Consider the following 26,004-nt stretch of genomic DNA (forward strand, 5'->3'; position numbering starts at 1 on the left):
CAGTCCCACCAGCAATGCACAAGTGTACCCTTTTCCCCACATCCTCGCCAGCACTTGTTGTTGTTTGACTTCATAATGGCTGCTGCTAAGCCTCAGGCTAGCATCATTCTGAATGGAGAAAAATTGAAGGCATTCCCTCTAAATCTGGAACAAGACAGGGATGCCCTCTCTCACCACTTCTGTTCAATATAGTTCTTGAAACACTGGCCAGAGCAATTAGACAGACGAAAGAAATTAAAGGCATAAAAATATCACTATTTGCAGATGACATGATTCTATACCTAGCAGACCCAAAAGGGTCTACAAAGAAACTATTAGAGCTAATAAATGAATTCATCAAAGTGGCAGGATATAAAATCAACACGCATAAATCAAAGGCATTCCTGTATATCAGGGACAAATCTTCTGAAATGGAAATGAGGACAACCACTCCATTCACAATATACTTCTGTATTTTTCACTTTGATTGTTCCTCTTAAATATTCTTCTATTCTCTTAATTTTTTCAGAGAAATAGTTCATGTCTTCATTAAAAATTAAGCATTATATTTTTGTTTAGTTTTACTCATTTCTGCTTTAATTTTGTTGATAATCTTTGTGATTAATTTATTTTCAATACTTCTTATTTTAGTATTAAAATTATTTCAGAATTTATTTTCTAATAAAAACACTCACGGTAATGACTTTTTTCATAAAGTATCATTTTGACTGCATCTCATAAGTTTTAATACATAATACATGTTAACTTACTATTTTTTGTTGAAATTTTGGTTTATATTTTGACCCAAAAGTTATTTTAAAACCTTTAAAAATTTAGAAGCAAAAAAATAATTATCACCCATCTTTTTGTTTTTATAGTCTAATTTTCAATGAAAATAATGTATACTGTTATGGACTTTTTATTATTAAATATATGATCAATTTTTATAAACAGTTCATACTGATGAAAAAGAACATATGATTCTTATTTGTTTTTTCAGCATAAGGTTCTACCCTTACCTGAATTAAGTTAGTTAATTGCATTATTCAAATTCTCCATATCCTCCATGTCATTGAGCTACTCATTTTGTGAGGCATAAAATATGCCCTAAATATAAATTCATTAACTTTACCTTTAACAATGTTTACCATGTATAGTTTTTCTTTTTAAAAAAACATCTTTACTGAGATATAGTTCAAATACCATAAGATTCACTCATGTAATCATGTTAAGCGAAGTAAGCCAATCCCAAAAAACGAAAGGCTGAATGTTCTTTTTCATAAGGGGATGCTGAACTTTGACTGCACAAAGCAGAAGGAGTGTAGGGAGGATTTGTGGGAGCAGAAAAGACGGTAGAATGAGATAGGCATCATTACCCTACATACATGTATGACTTACAGCATATACAACCAGAGAAATGAAAACTTGTGCTGCAATTGTATACAATGAATCAAAATGTATTCTGCTGTCATATGTACCTAATTAAAATAAATTAATTTTCAAAAAAACTAACGCATTTAAAGTGTTCAATTCAGTGAATTTAGTATATTCACAGAGTTGTGCAACTATTGCCATAATCTTAAATTAGAACATTTTCATCACCCCAAATGAAATCCCACATCCTTTGCAATAACTCCCCATATTCCTCCCTCTTGTACTAGGTAATCATTAATTAATTAATGTTCTGTCTCTACAGATTTGCCTATTCTGGATATTTCACATAGTTGGAATTTCACAATAGTGGTATTTTGTGATTGGCCTCTTTCATTTAGCATGTTTTCAAGGTTCATCCATGTTATAGCATATATCATCAGTAAATCATATACATCTATAAAAGTTGTGATGAGATTATGTTTTTCTTTCTCTTGGGTTGCTTTATTTTGATATCATGTTTTTCATAATGAAATACCAATGACAGTTGATAGCTACTTCATGAATTGTACCTATGGAGAATATTAAATAATTTTGGCCCTAGTTATTTCCTACATTTATTTTATTTGATATTATTACAAATAATGCCATCCTTTACATTTGCCTAGTATATATTTTCATTCATTTATTTGTAAGCTTTTTCTCATCTTGTTTTATGAGTATTTATTATAAATAACATCACTGGAAATACTTTCTGTCTTTTGTCTTTCTGTATCTGCATTTTGATAATTTCTGTCTTTTTAAGGGAAGCTGATATCATTTATATTTCAAGTGGCAATTGACTTAAAATTATTTGACTTATATGTTTTTTCTTTCTTATTATTTCCTTTTCTTCAGTTTCAATTTTTACCATAATTTTACACATCATATAATCTGAAAGAAATGAAACCATTATATTAAAAAAAAGTGAATGACTTATTATTTTGGCTTTTTCCATCAAGCTTCATTTTGGCATTTTTTGGGAAACTTTTTTCTAGCAGTGGTTTAACAGAGGTAGAAAACAGGACTAATATATTTCAATGGACTACACAGAGTGAGACTACAACTGCCATAAATCTAACTATAAATAAACACTATAATACTATAAATAATACTTCCACTGTGTATAAGTGACTTCCATTCAAACATGAAAAAAATTAGAAAATTATTTTCTGCCTACAAACTTTTAGGTTAAACTCCCACAAAAATCTAAAAACAAAAAATTTCATTATCTTGCAAAATCTAGTGTGTATAAACAGCACAAAAGGATTATCCAATAATTTGTTGATATTTAGGAGCTCAAAAATCTAAAGTGGCAAAGACTCTCTTCTGGAGCAAACTCCTCAAAATTCCTCTAAATCCTCTTTTCAATTAGGCCTAGTCCCTGGCCTGCCTACAACAATTATGGCAAGAATTTTGGTAACTCAGTTTGGTAAGAATCCTTGATATCTGATTGCCCTGAAAATCCCCCCGACCTGGATACCCTTTCCTAATTTTCCATTCACACTGATTCTTCTTCCTTTCCCCACTCTGTCCCAACATTCTTTATCATATTTGGAATTAAACCCAGTTCTATAAACTGAGGTCTCTTTCCCCTATTAAAATAGTTCCTGGCTTTACAACGTGATGATCCATCTCCATTTTTTTTTTAACAATGCGGACTCAAAATAATTAAAATTATTTATAATTGATTAACAACTCCTTAAAATACTCTACTTTGGTCTGGAAGACAATGGAAACAATATCTGCAAATTTAATTCCTTTACTCTGCTCCTACTATTGAGTTAATCTTGTAGTTGACATACAGCCTAATCTTTAACCTATAAACAGAGAATCTAATAAAATAGAATAGTTGGAAACTGAATTAGAAACAGTAACTGAATGAGAAAGGGACATATCAGTTTAATTAGTGCTGGTATTTCAAAGATTTTAAAAGTCTTCATACATATTTTCTTCCTTATTTTGGTACCAGGGATTGAACTCAGGGGTGCTTAACCACTGAGCCACATTCCCTGCCCTTTTTGTTTTATTTTGAGACAGGGTCTCTTCAAGTTGCTGAGGATCTTGCTAAGTTGCTGAGGCTGCCTTTGAACTCATGATTCTCCTGCCTCAGCCTCTCAAGCCACTGAGATGACAAGCATGTGCCACCACACCCAGCAAGTCTTCATATATATATTTTCTGATTTAAACTTACAAAAATATATGTTACCTAACAGTAATGATGGAGCTTAGACTGCCACACTTATCTGTTGTGTGTGTGTGTGTGTGTGTGTGTGTGTGTGTGTATGTGTGTATGCGCATGTATGGTACTGGGGATTGAACTTGGGGCCTCATGCATGCTAGGAAGCACTCTATTTCTGGCCTACATCCCTGACCGTACATTTTTTAATCTAATAAAATTCACTATAATACACCTTGCATTCCAGAGTTTTTCTTAAATTTATAAGATATTTACTTGTGTGCTATAGTATGAATATACCCAAATAATCAGACTATGTAGACTAATATTATATATACATAGGCCCTTTATTAATTGGCTTTTCAATAATTTTCTTGAGATTCCATCTTATTCTAGTCAGAATGGCAATTATCAAGAATACAAGTAACAATAAACGTTGGCAAGGATGTGAGGGGAAAAGTACGCTCATACATTGCTGATGGGATGGCAAATTGGTACAGCCACTCTGGAAAGCAGTATGGAGATACCTCAGAAAACTTGGAATAGAACCACCATTTGACCCAGTTATGCCACTCCTTGGTATACATCCAAAGCACTTAAAATCAGCATACTACAGTGACACAGCCACATCAATGTTTACAGCAGTTCAATTCACAACAGCAAAGCTATGGAACCAACCTAGGTGACCTTCAACAGATGAATAAAGAAAACGTGGTGTATATATACACAATGGAATATTACTTAGTCATAAAGAAGAATGCAATTATGTCATTTGCCAGTAAATGGATGGAACTGGAGACTCTCATGCTTAGTGAAATAAGCCAGTCCCAAAAATCCAAAGGCCAAATGTTCTCTCTCATATGTGGATGTTAACATACAATAAGGTGGGGGGATACAAAATCACTGGATTACACAAAGGGGAATGAAGGGAAGGGAGGGGAGATAGGAATAGAAAAGCCAGTGGAATGAATCAAACATAACTTTCCTATGTTCATAAATGAATACATAACCAGTGAAACTCTACATCATGTACAACCACAAGAAGGGGATCCTAATTAGGATAAAAGTTATATATACTCCATTTACATATAATATGTCAAAATACACTCTACTGTCATGTATATCTAAAGAACAAACAAAAAAATTTCTTGGGATGTCTATAAAACAAGACTATATTTCCATTTTAACCAAGATAAAAATGAGAAGAAAAGTAACATTTAGTCACAGTTTATTATATGTCAAGTTGTATGTTAGGAAATCTTCACAACAATCCTGTTTTTTTTCCCTACACAATAGAACGTCTTGAACTCCAATATGTTTCCAAAAATTGTAAAGTATGGAAAAAATATTAACACATCATAGGTATACTAACATGTATCAGTTCAGGCAAAAACCCACTATGTATAGGCCCTTTTTAATGGCAAAAGAGCTTTATAATGATTCTTCCAGGATGTCCCTGAAATGAATAAATGTTTCCATTTAATTCATGACAAAAATAATACTTTAGCCATAGCTAGCTCCTGAGTATGTGCATAGCACAATCAAATCAGCCATTATGACTTATTTACCATCCAAAGTGAATTACACATTGTACTTTCAATCCACTGGCATCAAATACTCTAAAGATCAGGGCAAAAACAATTTTTACCCAGAGATTAGATAATAATCTATTTGATATTAATATTTAAAGCTTATTACTCAGAAAAGTAAAGGGACTTTTTCTTAAGGGACTTAAGTTCTTCAAAAAATTTAAGTTACTTGAAGGCCACCATCCAAAAGCTCAGAACATATTTGATATAGCTGACAGAAACTCAATTCCCAAATCTCCTGAGGACCTATAACTGCAGGGACCATTTTGACTATTTACTCTATGTCAGACACTGTCTTATGAGCTTTTCATGTACTCACTCATCTAATTTTCTTATTGATTCTATGAAGTTATTATTAATAATAGTAACTTCATAGAAGTTAATCTTATTACACAAGTTAATCTTATTAACCAAGATAAAAATGAGAAGAAAAGTAACATTTAGTCATAGTTGATCATATGTTAGGTTGTATATAATATTAATCTTATTTTTAGAAACAAAAATATTTGAGACTTTAAGAAAATTAGAGCAATATGTCAAAGTTACAAAATTTTTTATGTGACATATGAGATTTTTGATTTTACCTAGTAAAAATGAAAATATTTAAAAAGATTATACAACTAAATGTTTATCATCCCTTTCCCTTCTCAGAGTTATTATCTCTCTATACTGCCACCAAATGTGTGCATACGCATGTTTATACATCAATTTGCAATACACATGGATTCCTATTATTATTGATTGTATTTTCAGTTTTTGCCATGTAAACAATACTGTATATATACTCATATATACACACATTTTTAAACTTGTTCATTTGTAAAATAAACTCTTAGCAATAAAATTGTGGTATCTAGGTTTATGTGCATTACAAAAGGAAAATGGCATAAATTAAATGTTGAATGAATTAGCTATTGGCATTTTTATTATCTGTATGTTAAGAAATGCTGAGGGTTTTGTGATTATTTAAAAAAATCTCAGAAAGGGTTGTGAATTATAATCTGGAGATAACTGGAACCAACAGTGTCTGTACAGTTTCTCTCATATCTCCCTCAAGCACAGCAATACCCAAATAAACTAAATGAACCTTGAAGCCTGCTCATCAAATAGGTCTTCTAGTTTGTCTTTACTGTTTAGGCTATTTAGCTTCATCTTCTGTTACTTTGAACAAAGAAAACCATAGTTGATATACCAGAAGTCTATAAGAGGAATCTATTAACTTCTTTAAATTTCAGTTTTTCTCATGGTTAAAATTATCTTCAGCACATTTTCCTAAGAGCAAGACATTTAACTTTATGACTTACTCATGTATAAACTGGAGATACATGTGAAGAATACATGAGCTAATAAGTATATGGCACACAGCATTCAAATGAAAAATACAATAATTATTTTTTTCTATTAATCATTTATAAATATGATTTTAAAAACATGTAAAGTTTTAAAGTTTCATCTGGTAAAGTTTCAAATACAGTTTTAAGCAAATACTAAATAATGTGATCACCAGAAGAATGATACAACTTTCCCTAGGTCATATTATTGTTATCCCCAGTTTTAGATGAAGAAATAGAAATAAACAGCAATACAGAAGCTAACTCAAAGGTAGAATGCAAACTCAAGCAGTCTGACCACACGGCTTGTGTCTCTCTTAACCACTTTTACTGTATTAATTTGTCTTTGTAGTGAATAGAGTGAAGTATGTATGCATTTTAAAATTAGCTTTCAAGTTCCAAATTATGATGCTTATTCTTGAGCTGGCCTTTCCCTATTTTCACTACTTTCCTACAGATAAGTCCATTTTCAAATACACAGACTTATTTATGCAAAGGGGGTCTTCATATAAACCTAGGTTGAAGGACTAAGATTAACATATTAAAGAGTACAGAGGTAACATAAGAAGTATGATAGGCCTACCACAGTGGTTCATGCCTTTAATCCCAGTGACTTGGGAGGCAGGAGGATCACATTTGAGGCCAAAAGCAGCAACTTAGTAAGGCCTGAACAACTTAGTAAGACCCTGTCTCAAAATCAAAAATAAGTAGAGGCTAGAGATGTAACTCAATGGTAAAGCATCCTGGGTTCAATTCTCAGTATCAAAAGAAATTTTAAAATATAATTTAAGATGAAAACATAAGTATACATCTTGCTGAAAATACAGACAATGACATTTAAAGATCTGGAAAACACATATAAGCTTAATGAACATGGGATATTCAATCTTTAAAATTAAAAAGTAAATCAAATCATCTGGCTTCTCATTCCTCCTCTGCTTAAAATCCTATAATCAAAGTAGGCTCTTTACCATGACCCTAAAAACTCACTTCTAGGTACCTCTTCAACTTTTTTCCTACTACTCTCCCCTCTGAGTATTCTGCCTAAGTCACACCTCCCTCTTTCCACTCTTTGGACATGCCAAATTCATTTCTGCTTTAGGATTTTTGTTAGGACATTTCTCTTGACATGGAAAACTCAATCCTATATTGTCCCATGGTTGTCTTTTCTTAAATTTAGACCTCAGCTCAAATATTTCCTCCTCTAATTCTGATTATTCCATAGAAAGAAATCCGAAACCTTGCCTCTACCCTAGTCTCTATCCAATTCTCTATTTTATATCTTCAAAATATTGTCACTATCTAAAATTAAAGTATTTATTTATTAGCTATGTGTTTATCAGTACCCCTCCCAAATGAAATATAAAATTGTGTCCTTCATCTAGTCCACTACATCTAGAGCAGTGCATAGTATATGTGGGCTCTAAATAAGTATTTATTAAATTATGAAGTAAAAAGCACTGAAAAATAATGATCAAACCTCCTTGCTTATAATAGAGACAGAAGATCGAATGTTAGTAGAAATGGAATAATTACTACAGCCCTAATAGTCTTATCAAATTAGTGCATTTTGATAACTAAGACTAAGTAAGAACCATTCTCTGGAAAATATGTCTTTATGATCAGCTAATTTTTCACCATTAGACTTTCCATTTATTTATTCACAACAAAACATAAATAAGAAAGGAATAATAACTGATAAGTAATCTACTAGGTTTTAACTTTCAAAGTAATTTCATTCATTCTGGGTTAAAACACAAAATTCTTATCATCTTTAATTGGGAGAAAAGTGGCAACAAAAACATTTTCATGTGTCTTTTTAAGGAAACAGATTTCTCTAATTCAAAAAATTTTAAGTGCATTCTCAATTTTTAAATTCTTAGGTCCTTGATAGTCATCAGTAAATAAAACTATTAGGTTCTACACACTTCAAACACTATACATTTAAAACTCAATATTTCATGTGTCTTTAATTAATTGTGCCCCTTCTTACTGCTTCACTATATCACCTCTGTGATATTAGGCATGTTATTGACTTTATTATTAAATGCATTTCTCTTTTAATAAATGTTGCCTATTTAAGTTAAAGTTCAAATTAAGATAGGTAAGTGGAATAGGAAGTGGAACCTCCAAATCCTCAGGTAATCCAGCTCACTTCTACATGGAAATTGAACTTGCAGTTTCTTAAAAAATAAAGCACATCACATGACACCTATCAGATTTAGGTGTTCTACAACATAATATGCAATGCAAACAGATAAAACTTATGTTTGTGAAACTAAAGAAATAGTATATTTTGATAAAATTACAAACAGTGGAAGTTTAATTCAGCTTAGAAGAATCTAAAAATTCCATTTTCCCTCCTTTTATTTTCTTTTGAATTGTCATATGATAATGAAATCTCCCTTTGGTCTAGCTCAACACCAGGTACACAGCAAACATTCATTATAACCTTAATTTCATGCTTACCTACATTCATAATCAATACATACATATCAATTGACTGTCCTCAAGAATATACTGATAGTGTTAGAAGAAAGCTAACAAAGTGACCCAGGTTTAAGAATTTATATATTTATGAGAGTATTCAACTGTATCTTAAAATTTCTTCCCAGAAAAATTTAAGAGGAGAAATATTCATTTAATAAAAATTGAGTTTCATACCTAATGACTTGATCTGAATGAACAATACATATTATGAGATGATATTAAACTCAGTGCAATAATAAGACAACATTTATTCACCAAACAATTCTTTTCCTCTTCCTTAACTCTGGCATAAATGTTAAGCATCTCCCTGCAGAAGCCACAAGTTCCTAGTCCTTTTTGTAGATAAGGATGCTATAAGAAACTTCAGTAACCTGGCCCTTCTTCAAGACTCACATTTTGTAAGATTCTTATGCATATGATTAAAAGTATTTTTTCTCTTGTTAAAAATAAACAAAGGGCTGGGGATGTGGCTTAAGCGATCACGCGCTCGCCTGGCATGCGTGCGTCCCGGGTTCAATCCTCAGCACCACATACAAACAAAGATGTTGTGTCTGCCAAATACTAAAAAATAAATATTAAAAAAAATTCTCTCTCGCTCCCCCCCCCGCCTCACTCTCTCTTTAAAAAAAAAATAAACAAAAATAAATTCAATGCAATTGACAATTTATGAATTATAGTACATATCCTAAGAAGTTGTACTAAGGTCCTACAGAGAAGAAAATATTTAAATCAGCTTTTATAGAGATGAAATACACAAATGATGATTTCAAACAAAATATGACTGACATACCTTTGCTGAACTATTAAGATCTTATTATCCTAAAATTACAATATCTCCATCTGTTAATCTGACATGAACAAGCTGATAAATAAAATCAGAACAACAGTGTATTCTGGCAAAACTGGAAACTTCCTGAAAATCTAGGAAAATATGTCCACAACAGATGGGTCACTTAGAAAATAAATATATCAATCTGTTAGAGTACTGTTCTAATTCCCTAAATGAAAATCAGTCAGAGCTCCACTTTTGAAGAGTCTGTGACTTTAGGAAGGCCAAAGAGGAAAAAACCTAAAGATGCACATAAACACATCTGATCTGACCTCAAGTTCCATATCTTTACGTTTCCTGTTAAACATACTAAATTCAGGTAAAGTCCTTACCAGTTAACTTCTTCACAGGTTGGAGCCGAACACTGATAGACTGATGTGTGAGTAAGGGGGAGGATGGAAGAGAGCGAGACATGCCCTCCATAATCCGAATGTGCTGCATACCTTCACTCACTGGAAGTGGTGGAACAGCATAGTCTGGCTCAAAAGCACAGTCGCTTTCTGTGGAGATGCCACCTGTTAATAGGAAAGGATAGAATGAAAGAGCTAGTGAGAAAAGATTCTTACTTCCCTATTAAAATGTATCTTTTAAAGTGATTCAGAACAATATATACTAACATTGATTTTCACTGTGAGAGACTAAATAAGGCATTTTTAACACATTCATTTGTATACTTACTGCATACCCAACTCCAGGTCTACCTCTAGGAAATCAAAGATGTTAATAAAACAGGGTTCCTCATTAACAGGGGCTCACTGCCTCAGAAGAGATACAGTTATGTAAGGAAATAGTTATAGTACAACAAAATGTTAAAATTAGAGCTATGTTCTTACATTTTTCTCCTGATAGAATCTGAAAGAAGATATTTACTTGCTTATCAATGTGCAATTGTTAGCAAAATTTCTGTAACTTTATCTCTTTGTCTCCTTCCCTAAAGAAACTACATAAAAATACAAGTGGGTAAGACTGACACTATCATATGGTGATCTTTTAATCTGCTCTAATTTTTGTAAATTAAAAAAAAAGGAGAAGAAGAAGAAATAATTATATGCTGTTGACATCCACTTCTAGTGATGGTGGATTACATATTTCAGACCAATTTTTCCCTAAGACCCCTAGAAAAATATACTTTAAAAATCTTCCTGAAGTCAGTAGAAGATTAACAGCATGATGAAGAATTGCAAGGAAAAGACTGAAATTCCAGCATTTGGGGATATTTTTTACTTAGTGGCATCAGAAAGGCTAACAAACTACTGAAAGTTTTATGGCGCTAGGAGAACAACTATTAAGAGTCTAGGGCTCACCAAAGTGTGAAGAGGTAAAATTCTAACACTTTGATTGAAAGTTCAAAGGAGTAAATACGAACTAAATCTAGACTTGCCTTCACAGGGTCAACTCCAAATAGCTTCTACAAAATCAAATGTTGAAGGCAGTCCTATATTGCTAGGGCCCACCAAAAAATAAGCATAAATCTTCTTGGAGTATACCAACAACATTCTAGGTCTTAAAGTATCCATATTGTTTATCATGTTACTATCTGGCCCTTAATTAACAATAACAGAGATAAGATAACATGAACAAAAGCAAATTAGAAAAGTCATAAAATCAAGAAATAATCTGACTAGAAATATAAAGTAAGGAACAATGAGGCATAAAAGTTAAAGTAGTATGTTTACATGTTTAGAAAATTAAAAGTTCAGGATTTTAACAGAATTAGAATTATGAAATTAAAATTTTAATAGATGAATTTAAAGGAAGGTTAGACATAGAAGATGAGAGAATTAGTAAACCGAAATATACATTAGAATGATGAGTGAAGTATCAAAAAATAGATGGTGGATTCTTAGGTAAGTGTTACAGTTTGGATCTGGAATGCCCCCCAAAGGTTCATGTGTTGAAGTCTTCATCCCCAGCTGGTGATGATACTGAGAGGTGGTGGAAACTTTAGGAGGTGGGCCTAGATAGAGGAAGTAGGTTACTGGGCATTCCTTTGAAAGATCTATTTTGTCCCTGGCCTCTATCCTTCTTTCCCTCTTCCCCTAGCTGCCATAAACTGAACAGCTCTGTTCCTCCATACATTGCCTGTCATGATCTTCTGCTTTGCTACATACCCAAAGTAATGGGGCTAAATGACTATAAACTGAAACCTCTGAAACTGGGAGCCAAAACCAATCTTTCCTTCTTTAAGTTGATTCTCTGAAGTATTTTGTCACATGATGAAAAGCTAAGTTACATAACATGACACCAAAAGAATAAGCAATAAAAGAAAAAAATAGATAAATTGGATTTCACTGGAATTTAAAACAAAAAACTTTTATGCAACAAAGGATACTATTAGGACAGTGAAAAGACAACTCTCAGAATGGGAGAAAATATTTGTAAATCATATATCTGATAAAGCTCTAACATGCAGAATATTTCAAGAATCCCACAACTCAACAACAACAAACAGCCCAATTTAAAAATGGGCAAAGATCTTGGATAAACATTTCTCCAAAAATAGACATTAAAAAACACATGAAAAGATACTCAACAACCAGCCAGGAATGGTGGCACATGGCAGGATTGCAAGTTTGAGTCCAGCATGGGCAACTTAGTGACACCCTCAAAATAAAAAAACAAAAAATAAAAAGGACTGGGGATGTAACTCTGTGGTAGAACACCACTGGATTCAATACCCGGTACTGGCAAACAACCAAACAAAAAACCCCTCAATAATCATTACAGAAAAGCTAATCGAAGACAAAATGTATAAAATGTGGGTATACTACTTATACCCACTAACAATAGATTTTTTTTAAATGACCAAAGATAATGATGAGAAATGTGGAGAAATTAGCATCCTCAATCACTGATTAAGGAATATAGAATAGTGCAGCTGCTGTGTAAAATAGTTTGGTGGTTTTTCAAAAATTTATCATAGAATTACCATACAACTCAGCTCTTCTACTCCTGTATATATATCCAAAGGAATGAAAACAAGTGTTCAAGTAAAAACTTAAACACATGGTCAAAAAATGGGAACAACCTAAATGTCATTTACTGTTATATTGATAAACAAAATGTGGTATAGCTATACAATGAAATTATTATTTAGTCATAAAAGAATGAAGGTCTGATTCATGGTATAATATTAAAAGCCTTAAAAAGATAATGCTAAGTGAAAAAAGATAGTAACAAAAAGCCACATATTCTATGATTCCATTTATATGAAATGTTTAAAATGGAGAAAACAAGGAAGACAAAGGAATCTAGTGGTTTGCAAAGTCTAGGAGGAAGAAGAAATAGAAGTAACTGCTTAATAGATGTAGGTTTTTCTTTTGGGATGATGAATTAAGTAGCAGGTGATGTTTACACAGCACTACAAATGTAATGAAAGCCACTGAATTGCACATTTGGGGTGTGGGGGAGGCAGTACTGAGGATGGAACCCAAAGCCTCATACTAGGCAAACACTCTTCCTCTGTACTACACTTTCTGGTCCCTGAATTGTACACTTTAAAATGGTGAATTTTATAGTATATAAATTTTACCTCAATAAAAAATTATATAGATATTTATCACTAACCATATATTTATATTCAATTCAGAAATCTAGAAATCATTGTTCATTTCTTCCTTTCCCAGCCCTTCACAACAAATGAATTAGCATTTCTGCAGATTATCAATACAAAATATATTCCAAATCTGCTAAATTCTTTCCATTTCTCCCACCATTACCTTAGTCCAGGGCACTATTATTTTTTCTTCAAAATTCTATTAGGAGAAATCTAGAATTTATTCTTTTTTTCTTAAATTTCAGAAATTTTATCAGAAAATTCTAACTTTTTCCTTCTCATTAGTCTCTGGGCCCTTTGGTTTACTATATTGAGTAATTCTTTTCTTCCAACTATCCTCTCTTTCTGGAAGTCTGATCAGATGGATATTGTGTCTCTTAGTCCTATTTTTCATGTCTGTTTCTCTCATAATAGATTTCTAATGTTTAGACTTTCATGAAAAAGACCTGGTATGGATTTCTATAGAATTACAGAATTTTACATATTTATAAGCAAAAAGGCATACCACTAGTGCAATTTCCTGAGGAATACTTTTATTGAAAAAAATCATTATTTGATTTTTTAAAGCAGTGTATCTAGAAGAATGCATTTGACTTAGTAGAGTACCATTTTTCACTTAAAATGTTCCACTGTTAAAAATTAGCTGATAATTTTAGAATCTAGTAATACTCCTTAAGGAATCATATTGCAATTAGTCCAATTTGGCTGCCCTAGTTTACTTTTCAGCTTCGAAACATTTTCTTCCATTTTCTCTGTCCTATAAATTGTGTTTGAACTCATTGTTGCTACAAAGAAAAAACTGAAAATGTTTCAAGTAAAGAAAAGTACTGATGAACTTCACAGAATCTGAATATCAGTTCTCTTAGATAACTGGAAACCTCAAAATCTCAGTGTTTTGCAACAGATTTGTGTTATGTTCATTAATCTGTAGACTGACTGTGAGTCAGCTGATCTATCCTGGGCTCCAGAGAACTGAGCTAGTTAACAGGATAATGGTCAGGTTCAAATTCACACCAATGTATTTTTAATATTAGACCCACCCACTGAATGGCAAATGAATACATGGGCCATATTGTTCTCATGGCAAATCAGAGGAACTCAGGAAGGTAAGTCAAATCAGAAAAGCCTATATAAGGCCTCTGCTCACTAACATTCCACTGGCTCAAGCAAGTCATGTCCCATAATGGCATTAAAGGGCCAATAAAATATACTTGGCCCACACTAGTGGAAGCTACTGCAAAGCTCATGACAAAAGCAATAGTTGTACAGTTTTATAAAACAAAGAAGTAAAAAAAAAGTTATAAATCCAATTTACAATGATGTAAAGCAACATTTATTGGTGTTCCATATTACTAAATCCTTATTTTCCACTATTCTTTTTTCTTACCACTTTTCCTGCTTCAATCAAGCAAATTAAAAGCTACAGAAATAATGCAATGGAGATATGGCAAAATAAAATAACTGCTTTTTTGACAGAAATAATAAAGTTACACTGCTGGCCACTTGGTGGTTAGGTATTCAAAAGTTGAGCTAAGAAAACCCAGAGAAACTGGGCATACTGGCTCATGCCTCCTGAGGGAGGAATATTGCAAGTTCAAAGAAAGCCTCAGCAACTTAACAAGGCCCTACGTAACTTAGCAAGACTCTGTCTCAAAATAAAATATAAAAAGGGCTGGGGATAGCCAGGCATGCTTGTAATCCCAGTGGCTCTAGAGGCTGAGGCAGGGGTATCAAGAATCAAAGCCAGCCCCAGTAAAAGCAAGGCACTAAGCAATTCAGTGAGACCCTGTCTCTAAATAAAAGACAAAAAAGGGCTGGGGATGTGGCTCAGTGGTTAAGTATCTCTGGGTTCAGTTCCTGTTACCAAAGGAGGGGCGGGGTGGGGGGGAAGCTCAAGGATATCAAGTATATGGATATTTAAAAAAATGTTAGGAGTAAACATGATTTAGTTAAAATTTCAGCCATCACTATAAAGTCTTATAATTTGACATTGATAATTATTTGGTATTAAAGTTCAAGTTAAAAATAAAGTTAATACCTATTCTAGGGAATTACCTTCTAATTTTTTCATTTACATAAATAATCACAAATAAAACTTACAAATTAAGAAACTCTAACATGATAAACTCATTTGGTGATAATTCACTAAACTGTACACATGATTTGTGAATTTTTCAGTTTACATGTTATGTGCTAATACAATTTTGTTTTGTTTTTGTTTGCTTTATTTTAAAGTACACAGGAACTGGGTGCAGTGGTGCAAGCCTTTGATCCCAGCTAAGGATCCTAAATTTGAAGCCAGCCTCGGAAACTTAATGAGATCCTGTCTCAAAAATAATAATTAAAAGGGGTTAGTGATGTAGCTCAGTGATACAGGAACACTGGGTTCAATCCCTGGTAGCAGGGGTGGGGATAGGGGGCATAAAGGAAAAAAATAATATAGCATTGTGATAAAATGATCCCTCCCTCAAAAAAAAAAAAAAAAAACCAAAGAGCTTTTACATATTCTAGAAAGAAAGGGGTTTGCCTAATTTATTCAAATACCCTTCAAAGTCGGGGCTTATAGCTCTCTAACTTGGTAACATTCTTGCAAGTCCAAAAATCAGGCAGAAAACAGGCCCAGAGAAGTTTAACAATTAGAACAGATTAATACAGTCAGATATTATGACTGTCTTTGTAGGTCTCTAAAAAAAAACTATCAGGGAAAAAAAAAGTGAGACCAGGCATAGTGGTGTAAGCCGGTAATCCCAGGGATTCAGGAGACTAAGACAGGAGAATCTCAAGTTCAAGACCAGCCTCCGCAATTTAGGGTGGCTCTAAGCAATTTAATTAAGATCCTGTCCCAAAATAAATAAATAAAGTAAATAAAAAGGGCTGGGGATGGTAGTTCAGCAGTAAAGCACCCAATACTTCTTCCCTCCAAAAGTGAGTCAGGCAAATTCACAGGTTGCAAATTTAGTGTACAAGAATCAAGCATCTTTCTATACTATAGTAATGGACATCTGAAAAATGAAAATTTTTTAAATTAGTACCATTAAAATAGGACCATGAAATACTTAGAAATGATTCTAACAAATATATACAACATTTGTATGCTAAAAAGTACAAAACACTGACAAGAAAAATCAAAGACCTAAATGGAAAGATACACTATGTTCATGGATCTGACTATTCCATATCATTATGATGTCAATTCTCCTAAAAATGATTTATAGGTATGAAGAAATTCCAATGAAAATCTAAGGCAATTTTTTAGTAGCAATCAATAAGCTGATTTTAAATTTTGTATAGAAAAACAGAGGAATTAGGATAGCTAAAACAATTTTCAACAAAAAATAAAGCATTGGTGTCCTCACACTAACTAAGTTCAAGACTAACTATAAAAAGTTACTGAAATCTAGGGCTGGGGATGTGGCTCAGTGCTAGAGCATCCCCACAGCATGTGCAAGGACCCAGGTCCAATACCCAGGACTACAAAAATTAAAAATAAAATAAAATATACTGTAATCTAATTAAATAAAAATAAAAAATACTGTAATCTAGAGAATATGTAGTACTAAGAAAAATAATGGACACACACAAAGTTACTGGAATAAAATAGTCCAGAAAAAGACTCACACTCATATTGATTTCAATATGGTTTGTCCCCTAAAGATTCATGTGCTGGAAGGTTGGTCCTCAATATAATGGTATTGAAAGGTGGTGGGACCTTTAAAAGGTAGGGCCTAATATGAGGTGACTGGGTCTGTACTAATCTCACAGGAATGGATTAGTGCTGTGAAAGTAGACTTTTTTTTTTTTTTTTAAAGGACAAGACTGGTCACCTTCTTTAGTCGCTTCTACTCTTTCTCTTTCTCTCTCTCTCTCTCTCTTTTTTTTTTTTTGGTGGTGGTGGTGGAGAATCAAACCCAGGGCCTCAAGTATGCTAAGCAAATGCTTTACCACTGAGCCACATCCCTTGCTTCCCCTTCTTAGTCTCTTGCTTCCTCCCTCTGTTCCAGTTATGAATGTGTGCCATCACCATATAATGTCACCATGTTGGTGATGCAGCTTGGGGCTCTTGACAGATGCTGTGTTATTCATGGATTTCCCAGCCATCAGAAAAACCAACAATTCTTATATTTGTCACAGAAGTTAAGTCAAAATGTAAACTGTTTCCTTAAAAACTGAAGAGACAGCAGGTGAACACAGAAAATTATAAGTTACCAGAGAGAAACCCATAAGCAGAAATCTCAGCAGGAGTATAGGGGGATAAAAACCTGAATTGTAATTGATGAATTGTAATTGATGAATTGTTGGAGTGTCAGTGTAGATTAGCCTGAGAGATTAGAATTTCATGCAGATCCAGTTTGGGAGGCCCTCCACACTTTTTTTTTTTTTTTTAGTTTTACCTGTAGGAGCTTTAGGAGGTTCTCACAGTGAATATTAAAGAAAAATCCCCTTGTTCTTCTAGCAAAGGAAAGTGATAACATAATCACTATGAAATGCAAAATGCATCAGAAAATATTATTCTTAACAAGCTTGCCCTCAGAAGAAACTATTTCACCAGAGCCTAACCAACCTGGCAGAAGGTAAATACCCAATTGCAGCCTGCTGGAGCCTTCTACACAGATGAATAAAAATAACCCCATCTCCTCCAGACATCCTGTCCTACCTAAGGGGGAAGAAAAATAACAACAACAACAACAACAAAGAAGCACTGATGAAGTTCACAGTGAATGGCACAGGCTTATCAAAAGACTGAAAATGAATCAAAGTATAAAAGTGTGCTTTCTTTCCGGGATAACACTACATTATGAAAAGTCTATTTACCACAATTCCTTTCACCCAATACATAATGCTCACCTTTCAGCAAAAAAATTACAAGGCACAGAGAAAAGCAATATATACAGTTGAAGAAACAAAGAAAGCATCAGTAACAAACCTAGCTGTAGCAAGAACACTGAAATTATCAGACTATGTTAAATTCTAAGAAAGAATTTTTAAATGTAGAGGTCCAAAACACTAAAACAGAAATGAAAGAAGTCTTTGATAAGCTCATTAGTAGACTGGTCATGGCCGAGGGAAAAAAATCTCTGGGTTTAAGGATATGTCAATAAAAACATTAAAAATTGAAGTTAGAAACAAAAAGAAAACAAAAACCCAGAACAGAATACCCAAGAACTGTGGGACAATTATAAAAGGTGTAAATATGCAAAATTTGACTTACAGAAGAAAAAAAAAGAACTGAAGAAATATTTGAAGCACTAATGACTAAGAATTTTCCCACATTAATGGCAAACAAAAAAATCAGAGTACAATGCCGAAACCATGTCCCAGCATATAATATGCAAACTGCAGAAAATCAAAGGTAAAGAAAATATCTTAAAGAAAGCAGAGGAAAATACACTTTGCCTTTAGAGAAACAAAGATAAAAATTACATCTGACCAAAACTATACAATAGGAAAGAGGATAAAATATTTTAAATGCCGAGACAAATAAATAGATGGATAGATAGATGCTATCAACCTAGAATTCTGTACCTTGTAGAATTATCCTTCAAAGGTGAAGGAGAAATAAAGATTTTTCTTAAAAAATAAAAACTGAGAAAATTTGTTGCCAAAAAACCTGCCATGCAAGAAATGTTTCAAGAAGTTTTTCAGAGAAGAGGAAAATGATATAGGTTAGAGAGTCTAATCTACATAAAGAAAGGAAATGTGAGATCTATCTATCTATCTATATGTGTGTGTGTGTGTGTGTGTGTGTGTGTGTGTGTATAATAGTCTCCCCTTACCTATAAAGGATATATTCTAAGACAACCAATGAAAGTTTAAAATACAAATAGTACCAAATCCCATATTTACTATGTTTTTCCATACACACATGTGCACACACACACACACACACACGTATATGTATATATACATACATACATATATCAAGTTTAATTTATAAGAGATGAAAAATAAAATAGAACTATAACTGTAAAAAAATCTTATATGAGAGCCAGTATAGTGGTGTATGCCTGTAATCTCAGCAATTCAGGAGGCTGAGCAGAAGGATTGAGGCCAGCCCCAGTAACAGCAAAGTCCCTGGCAACGCAGTGAGACAGTGTCTCAAAATAAAAATTAAAAAGGGTTGGGCTAGGGTTGTATATAGCTCAGTGGTAGAATGCTTGTCTAGAACATGTTAAGCACTGAGTTCAGTCCTCAGAACCACATAAAAATAAATTAAAATAAATAAATAAATAAAAAGGGCTGGAGATATGGCTAGTGGTTAAGCACCCCTGGGCCTTTGGGTTCACCCATTACCAAAACAAAACTTTAGGTGAATGTGGTTTCTTTAATATCTTACTGTACAGCAGATCTTAGAATACAGATCTTGTATACTTCAGTATACAATTTTTTTCTTTCCTTATTGGGTCAAAAACTTTTACTTTCACTTTAAAGGAATCATTTTACAGCTTCACTACTCTTATACTTTGGGTGTATTAAATAAAATAAAAGAAGGGTTGCTTGAACACAGGCACCACAATAAGAATACAGTTGTCTACTAAGGGACTAATGGGTGGGTGGCATATACAGCATGGATATACTAGACAAGGAAATGATTCATGTCCTAGGCAGGATGGATAGGATAGCATGAGATTTCATCATTCTACTTTGAACAGTATGCGATTTAAAATTTATGAATTACTTATTTCTAGAATTTTCTCATTTATATTTTCAGGCCATGAGTTAATCATAGGTAACTAAAACCTTGAAAAATCAAACTGTGAATAAGGGGGCACAATTTTATCATCTGAAAGTGGACTTGGATTAGTTGTCAATATATATTGCAAACTCTAGGCAAAACCTTAAAAATGTGAAAAAATGAGTATAACTGTAATGGGCTCAAGTGATCCTCCTTCCTCAGCCCCCTGGAAAGGAGAAAAATAGAATTATACAAAATGCTCAAGTAAAGTCCCAAAAGGCAGATAAGAAGACAAAAATAGGAATAATGAAGAAAGGCAAGGAAAAAACAGTAATAAATATGGCAGATATTAATACAACTATATAAAAAACACTTTATGTCAGTGGTTTAAATATACCAATTAAAAGACAAAGATTAGCTGGACACAGTGGTGCAACCCTGTGGTCCCAGGCACTCAGGAGGCTGAGGAAGAAGGATCACTTGAGCCCAGCAGTTCATGGCAAGATGCCCACTCAAACAAACAACTGGACAGACTGTCACCTTGAGTTAAAAAACTTTAAGCTTACAAGATATCCACTTCAAATGTAAAGATTCATTTAGGTTAAGGGGCTGGGGTTGTGGCTCAGCTCTCCTCTCGCACGAGTGGAACCCTGGGTTCGATCCTCAGCACACATAAAAAATAAATGAGTGAAATAAAGGTATTGTGTCCAACTACAACTATAAAATAAATATTTTTTAAAAAAAGATTCATTTAGGTTAAAAGTAATAATGATGAAGAAAGATATACTATGTTAACACACTAATCAAAAGAAAGTGGGAGAGGTTATATTAATTTCAGACAGGCAATACTGAGAAGCAAAGGGGAGAAATCAGAGATAACACATAATAATAAAGGTGTAAATTTTACCCAAAGACACAATGGTCTTAATGTGCATGTACCTAATAACAGCACAAAATAACAGGAGGCAAAAACTCATAGAACTTCAGAGAGAAATAGATAAGAACACTATCATACTTGGAGACTTCAATAGTCCTCTATCAAAGATAGATACAGGAGGCAGAAAATTAGCAAGGACATAGCTAAATTCAACAGCAGCAGTAGAATATACATTCTTTTCAAGCTCATATGAAATATTTATAATAGGTGACATTCAGACCTTAAGACATAACTTAACAAATTCAAAGAATGAAATTAAACTGAAAACCAATAACAGAAAAATAGCTGGAAAATCACAAAATAATTAGAGAATAAATGCCACACATTTAAATAACACATAGGTCAAAGAAGAAATCTCAAAAGAAATTTTTAAATATTTTGAACTAAAAAAAAAGGAAAACACAAGTTTTCAAACTTTATGGGATAGAGTGAAAGCAATGCTAAAATGGAAATTTACAGCACTATATAATACATAATATTATATAATAGAACAGAAGAAAGATCTAAAATCAATACTCTTTAGGAAACTAGGAAAAAGAAGAACAAATTAAATCCAAAGTAAACAGGATAATACAAAAAAATTAAAGCAGGAATCAATGAAATTGAAACAAGAAAATCAATAGAGAAAATAAATTAAACCAAAGCCTGATTCTTTGAAAAGAAAAAAATTGAAAAGGTCAATAAAATTGATAAGCTTCTACCCAGACTAAGAAAAAAAGAAAGAAGTCACAAATAACTAATCAGAAATGAAAAAGGGGATGTCACTATACCTCTCATGGATAATTAAGGACTATTATGAATAAATTCATGCTAACAAATTTGATACTCTAAATGACATGAACCAATTTACTGTAAGTTATAATTTGTCAAACTTCTCATACGAAAAAATAGACAATCTGAAGAGGTAATATCAGATCCTAAGAGAATCCTCCCTTTCTGGTTTGAAGAAAAAGAAAGTTGGCTATATTAGGCAGTTTTCCATTGCTGTGTCAAAATACCTGAGATAATCAACATAAAACCAAGAAAAGTTTACTTTGGCTCAGAGGTTTCAGTCCATAGACACTTGGCCCTATTGGTCTGGACATATCGGGACAGGAGTGCATGGTGAAAGAATCCTATTAATTTTCATGGTGATTGGAAAGCAAAGACAGGGAGATAGGAAGCTGCTGGGATCCAATTTTCCCTTCAAGAACACACCGCCCAATGACCTAACTACCTTCCATTAGTCTCTATGTAATTCCTAGAAGTTCCACCACCTCAATATATTGCCTCAGGCTAGGGACAAAGTCTTTAACATGTAGGTCTTTGGGGAACATTCAAGATCCAAACCATAGCAGAATCCTTTATAAGTCTCAGAGATTGAGGGAAATCTCACCTTTTCCTCCCTTTCACCTTCTCTTCTGCTCAAAACCATGGCAGTATCAGCACTGAGATGGTTGTGGAGACTGGGTAAGCATCCACACCTCTGAAAGAATGGAACTCCTTTTCCTAGCCTCAGGAGTTGTAACTTTAAGAGCATGAGGCATGTCCTCATTGCTGTTGCTTTCCCCCTCTGTCTTCTCATCACTTGGCCTGAATGAAGGCACTGTTGAAGGAAGTAAATAGTCAAATGGGAAAACTCAAGCCCCTATTTTCTACCTAAAGGACTAAGAAAAACAGTTCTCAGGAAATGAAGTGTTGGAGAGATTCTGATGATAAGAGAGATCAAGAAAACAATTCTATAGTATTGGGTATGAATTACTGGGCTCGCCTATGAGCTATGTATGCATGGATCTGAACCTACATAGCATACTACAGGCTTTGAGAATAGAGCTGCAAGGTATGCTACTGCTCTGGTTCCAGTGAGTCACACTTTTGGGATTTATCTAAAATTGAACTGACATTTGGCCACAGTCCCCACATTGAGAAGTAAAAATATATGTCTTTAAACATATCTAGTTGTTTGCCACTGACACACACACACACACACACACACACACACACACACACACATGCGCACACACACAATCTAAATTATAATCCCCAAAGGCTTTAAGTGCCTTTCCATTCTCCTTAGGATTAAAAAACAAAACCAAGGTTTCATAATCTAATGTTCAAAATTTTATGAAATTATTTAGGCTATGACCCTAAATTACTTGATCTATGAAGAAAACAGGAAAAAGTCAACTTGAAAAGGTAAAGTCAACATATACCTATCAACCCCGAGATGACACAGATATTGGGTAAGAAAACTTTTAACCAACTATTATAACAATTCTTCAATAAGTCAAGGCAAATATTCTTAAAGTGAATGGAAAGACAAATTCTGAAAATTCAGTGTTCATTTTACATTTAGAATACATTATCCTTCCAGCCAGCCACATTTCAAATGTTTCATGTAGCCAATAAGTACATTTTATACCACTAAAGCTCTAGACCTATATCCAGAATAAATCCAATCAGTCTCCTGAGGTAAAGTGAAGAGTGATCCAATGAACAAAGACTAGAAATATATAAAGAGATAGCGCCAACCACACCTTCATTCAACTCACTTATGAGGTCTGTGCAAAAGTAAGACAAATCTTGAAGAACAACAGTGAATTTCTATAGCTTGTTCAGGTTACAACTCCTATTATCGCTACTATTTTAGATGTGGTTTTGTAGCTGAGGTAAACTAAAACATACCTGGCACCTAGTTTGCATTTGTTGACCTAAGAATGAGACTATCAGAAGCAGTATGTGTTCAGCTACCAAGTCCAGAAACACATTTTCACTGTTTTACATCTTATCAATTCTCTGGCTCTAGGACACAGTCTAATCGGCAAAGGCTTTAAAGTGCATTATGCTGGTATATCACATTGATAATATCATGCTGATTAGACTTAGAGAACAGGAAGCAGCATATAATTTAGATAACTTGATAAGGTGCTTATTGAAAAACTTTAGGGGAATCTCAAAACAGATCCTTGTTATTTGGGGGGGAAAAACTCATCCATTGTTTGCAAATAATTATTATCCTTATTAGGAAAAATAGCTTTTGGCTTAGAATGGTACTTAACCATGTACTGTTGTGTTACCCTGTGACCCGGGCACCCCACCATGACCTAACTATTGCTAGACAAACAAAGTAATATAGTTAGGTGTACAATGCAGCACTTCATCATTAAATGGAAACAGTATACATGAAATGAAATCAATCTTGAGCAGGTCCTAAATCACAAGCAATTTTCAAAAGCAAGTGACCCAGATGTCTATAGTTCCTACTTCTGCTATACTGCTTCTTCTCTCTTAATCTGTTTGTATGATCTCAAGGAAAATTCTCTATGGCCATTTGACTGAAGGAGGAAACAATTAAGAGTGTGAAGAGAGCCCTACAGAATGGGAGAAAATCTCTGCCACCTGCTCCTCAGGGCATTCATATCCATACTATATAAAGAACTAAAAAAATTAGCACTAAAAAACCAAATAACCCAATTAATAAATGGGTAAAAGGACTAAACAGACACTTCTCAAAAGAAGAAATACAAATAGTCAATATATAAAAAAATGTTCAACATCTCTAGAAATATGCAAATTAAAAATCACACTGAGATTACATCTTACTCTAGTCAGAATACAAATAACAATAAATGTTGGTGAGGATATGAGGGAAAAGGTACACTCATACATTGTTGGTGGGACTGCAAAATTAGTGCAACCACTCTGTAAAACAGCATGGAGATTTCTCAAAAAAGTAGAAATGAAACCACCATATATGACCCAGCTATCTCACTCCTCCGTATAAAGCCAAAAGGTTTAAAATAAGCATAATACAGTGCCACAGCCACACTGTTTATAATAGCACAATTCACAATAGCCAAGCTATGGAATGAACTAGGTGCCCAGCAACAGATGAATGAATAAAAAAAAATATGGTACATAAGTATAATGAAATGCTAGCCATAAAAAAGAATGACATTATGCCTTCTTCCAGCAAATGGAGGGAACTGGAGACTTATCATACTAAGTGAAATATGCCACCAGTCCCAGAAAGTCAAAGGTGAAATGTTTTCTCTAATAATGTAGAAGCCAATTCTAAAAAAAAAAAAGGTGTGTAGGAGGGAGTTTGCAAAAAGATCAGTGGAGTAGACAAGGGCAAATGAAAGGAAAGGATAAAGAAAGGGATAGGGAAAGACAGTGAAATTAATCTGACACAACATTCCTATGTACATATATGAATATACAATGGTGAATCTCACCATCAAGACATTAATTAAAAAAAAAACTACCATAGCAGAAATATCAGTAGAGTAGAAGGAAGGGAATAGGGAAAGGGAAAGTATTAGGGACTAAATTTATACAAATTATATTCTATGCTTTTCTAATTTTGTCAAAATGAATCCTAATGTTATATATAACTAAAAAGAACCAATAAAAAGTAAAAATAAAAAAATTAAAACTTGGGAAAAAAGATTCATTTGATGATTACAAGGTTTTATCATGTAGACAGTTTTTAGATAATTTAATCACGCTCTTGTATTTTTCATGTTTTTCTATTTGTCCCTAATAAAATAATTCTTACACACACAATCACACCTTTTTAAATGATGATTCTACATGACAACCACAGTATAAACCCTATTCTAAAGGGCAGTGATAAAAGGAAACCCTCCCAGTGGCAGAAATTTATCAGGGTTCATTTTCTTTGTAAGGAGACAGAGGAACTGTTGGATACTGGCCCATGTTTAATGGTCTGACTAGACATTTGAGACTTGGAAAAAACAATTCAAAAAGTGATGACAAACTGATCTGGGAGGTAAAGAATGTAGATAGACCTCTTTTAAAAAGTATAAAATATGAAATAATCTATGGCTCATGTGAATATCTGGCAAAGAGCAAATTCTACAGAAAAGGGGCTCCTTAACCCAACAGTAAGATGACCTGTTCTGAAGACTCAGCCAGTCTCTTTACAGTACATTTACTGTATTTTTGCCTTGCTTAACAACAAGATGAAGTTTATATGAGCCCAGGAACATGGATTTCTATTCATTGACATTAATCTATTGCTACTCA

At 33.4% G+C, this 26,004-nt stretch overlaps 1 protein-coding gene across 10 annotated transcripts in view; it reads right to left on the reverse strand.

Moving 5' to 3' along the window:
• Tanc2 (tetratricopeptide repeat, ankyrin repeat and coiled-coil containing 2) overlaps nt 1-26,004 on the reverse strand; it is a 417,090-nt gene that overhangs the window by 269,123 nt on the left and 121,963 nt on the right. For 6 of the 10 annotated variants that reach the window (XM_078041901.1, XM_021728390.3, XM_078041900.1 and 3 more), the window contains one exon: nt 10,140-10,322. In XM_078041901.1, coding sequence (XP_077898027.1) covers nt 10,140-10,322 — 183 coding nt within the window. The remainder of the gene's footprint in view (nt 1-10,139; nt 10,323-26,004) is intronic. The other 4 variants (XM_040268622.2, XM_040268621.2, XM_078041904.1 and 1 more) reach the window with 1 other exon arrangement.

This window comes from Ictidomys tridecemlineatus, chromosome 3 (assembly GCF_052094955.1).
Source record: "Ictidomys tridecemlineatus isolate mIctTri1 chromosome 3, mIctTri1.hap1, whole genome shotgun sequence".
NCBI classification, from domain to species: domain Eukaryota; kingdom Metazoa; phylum Chordata; class Mammalia; order Rodentia; family Sciuridae; genus Ictidomys; species Ictidomys tridecemlineatus.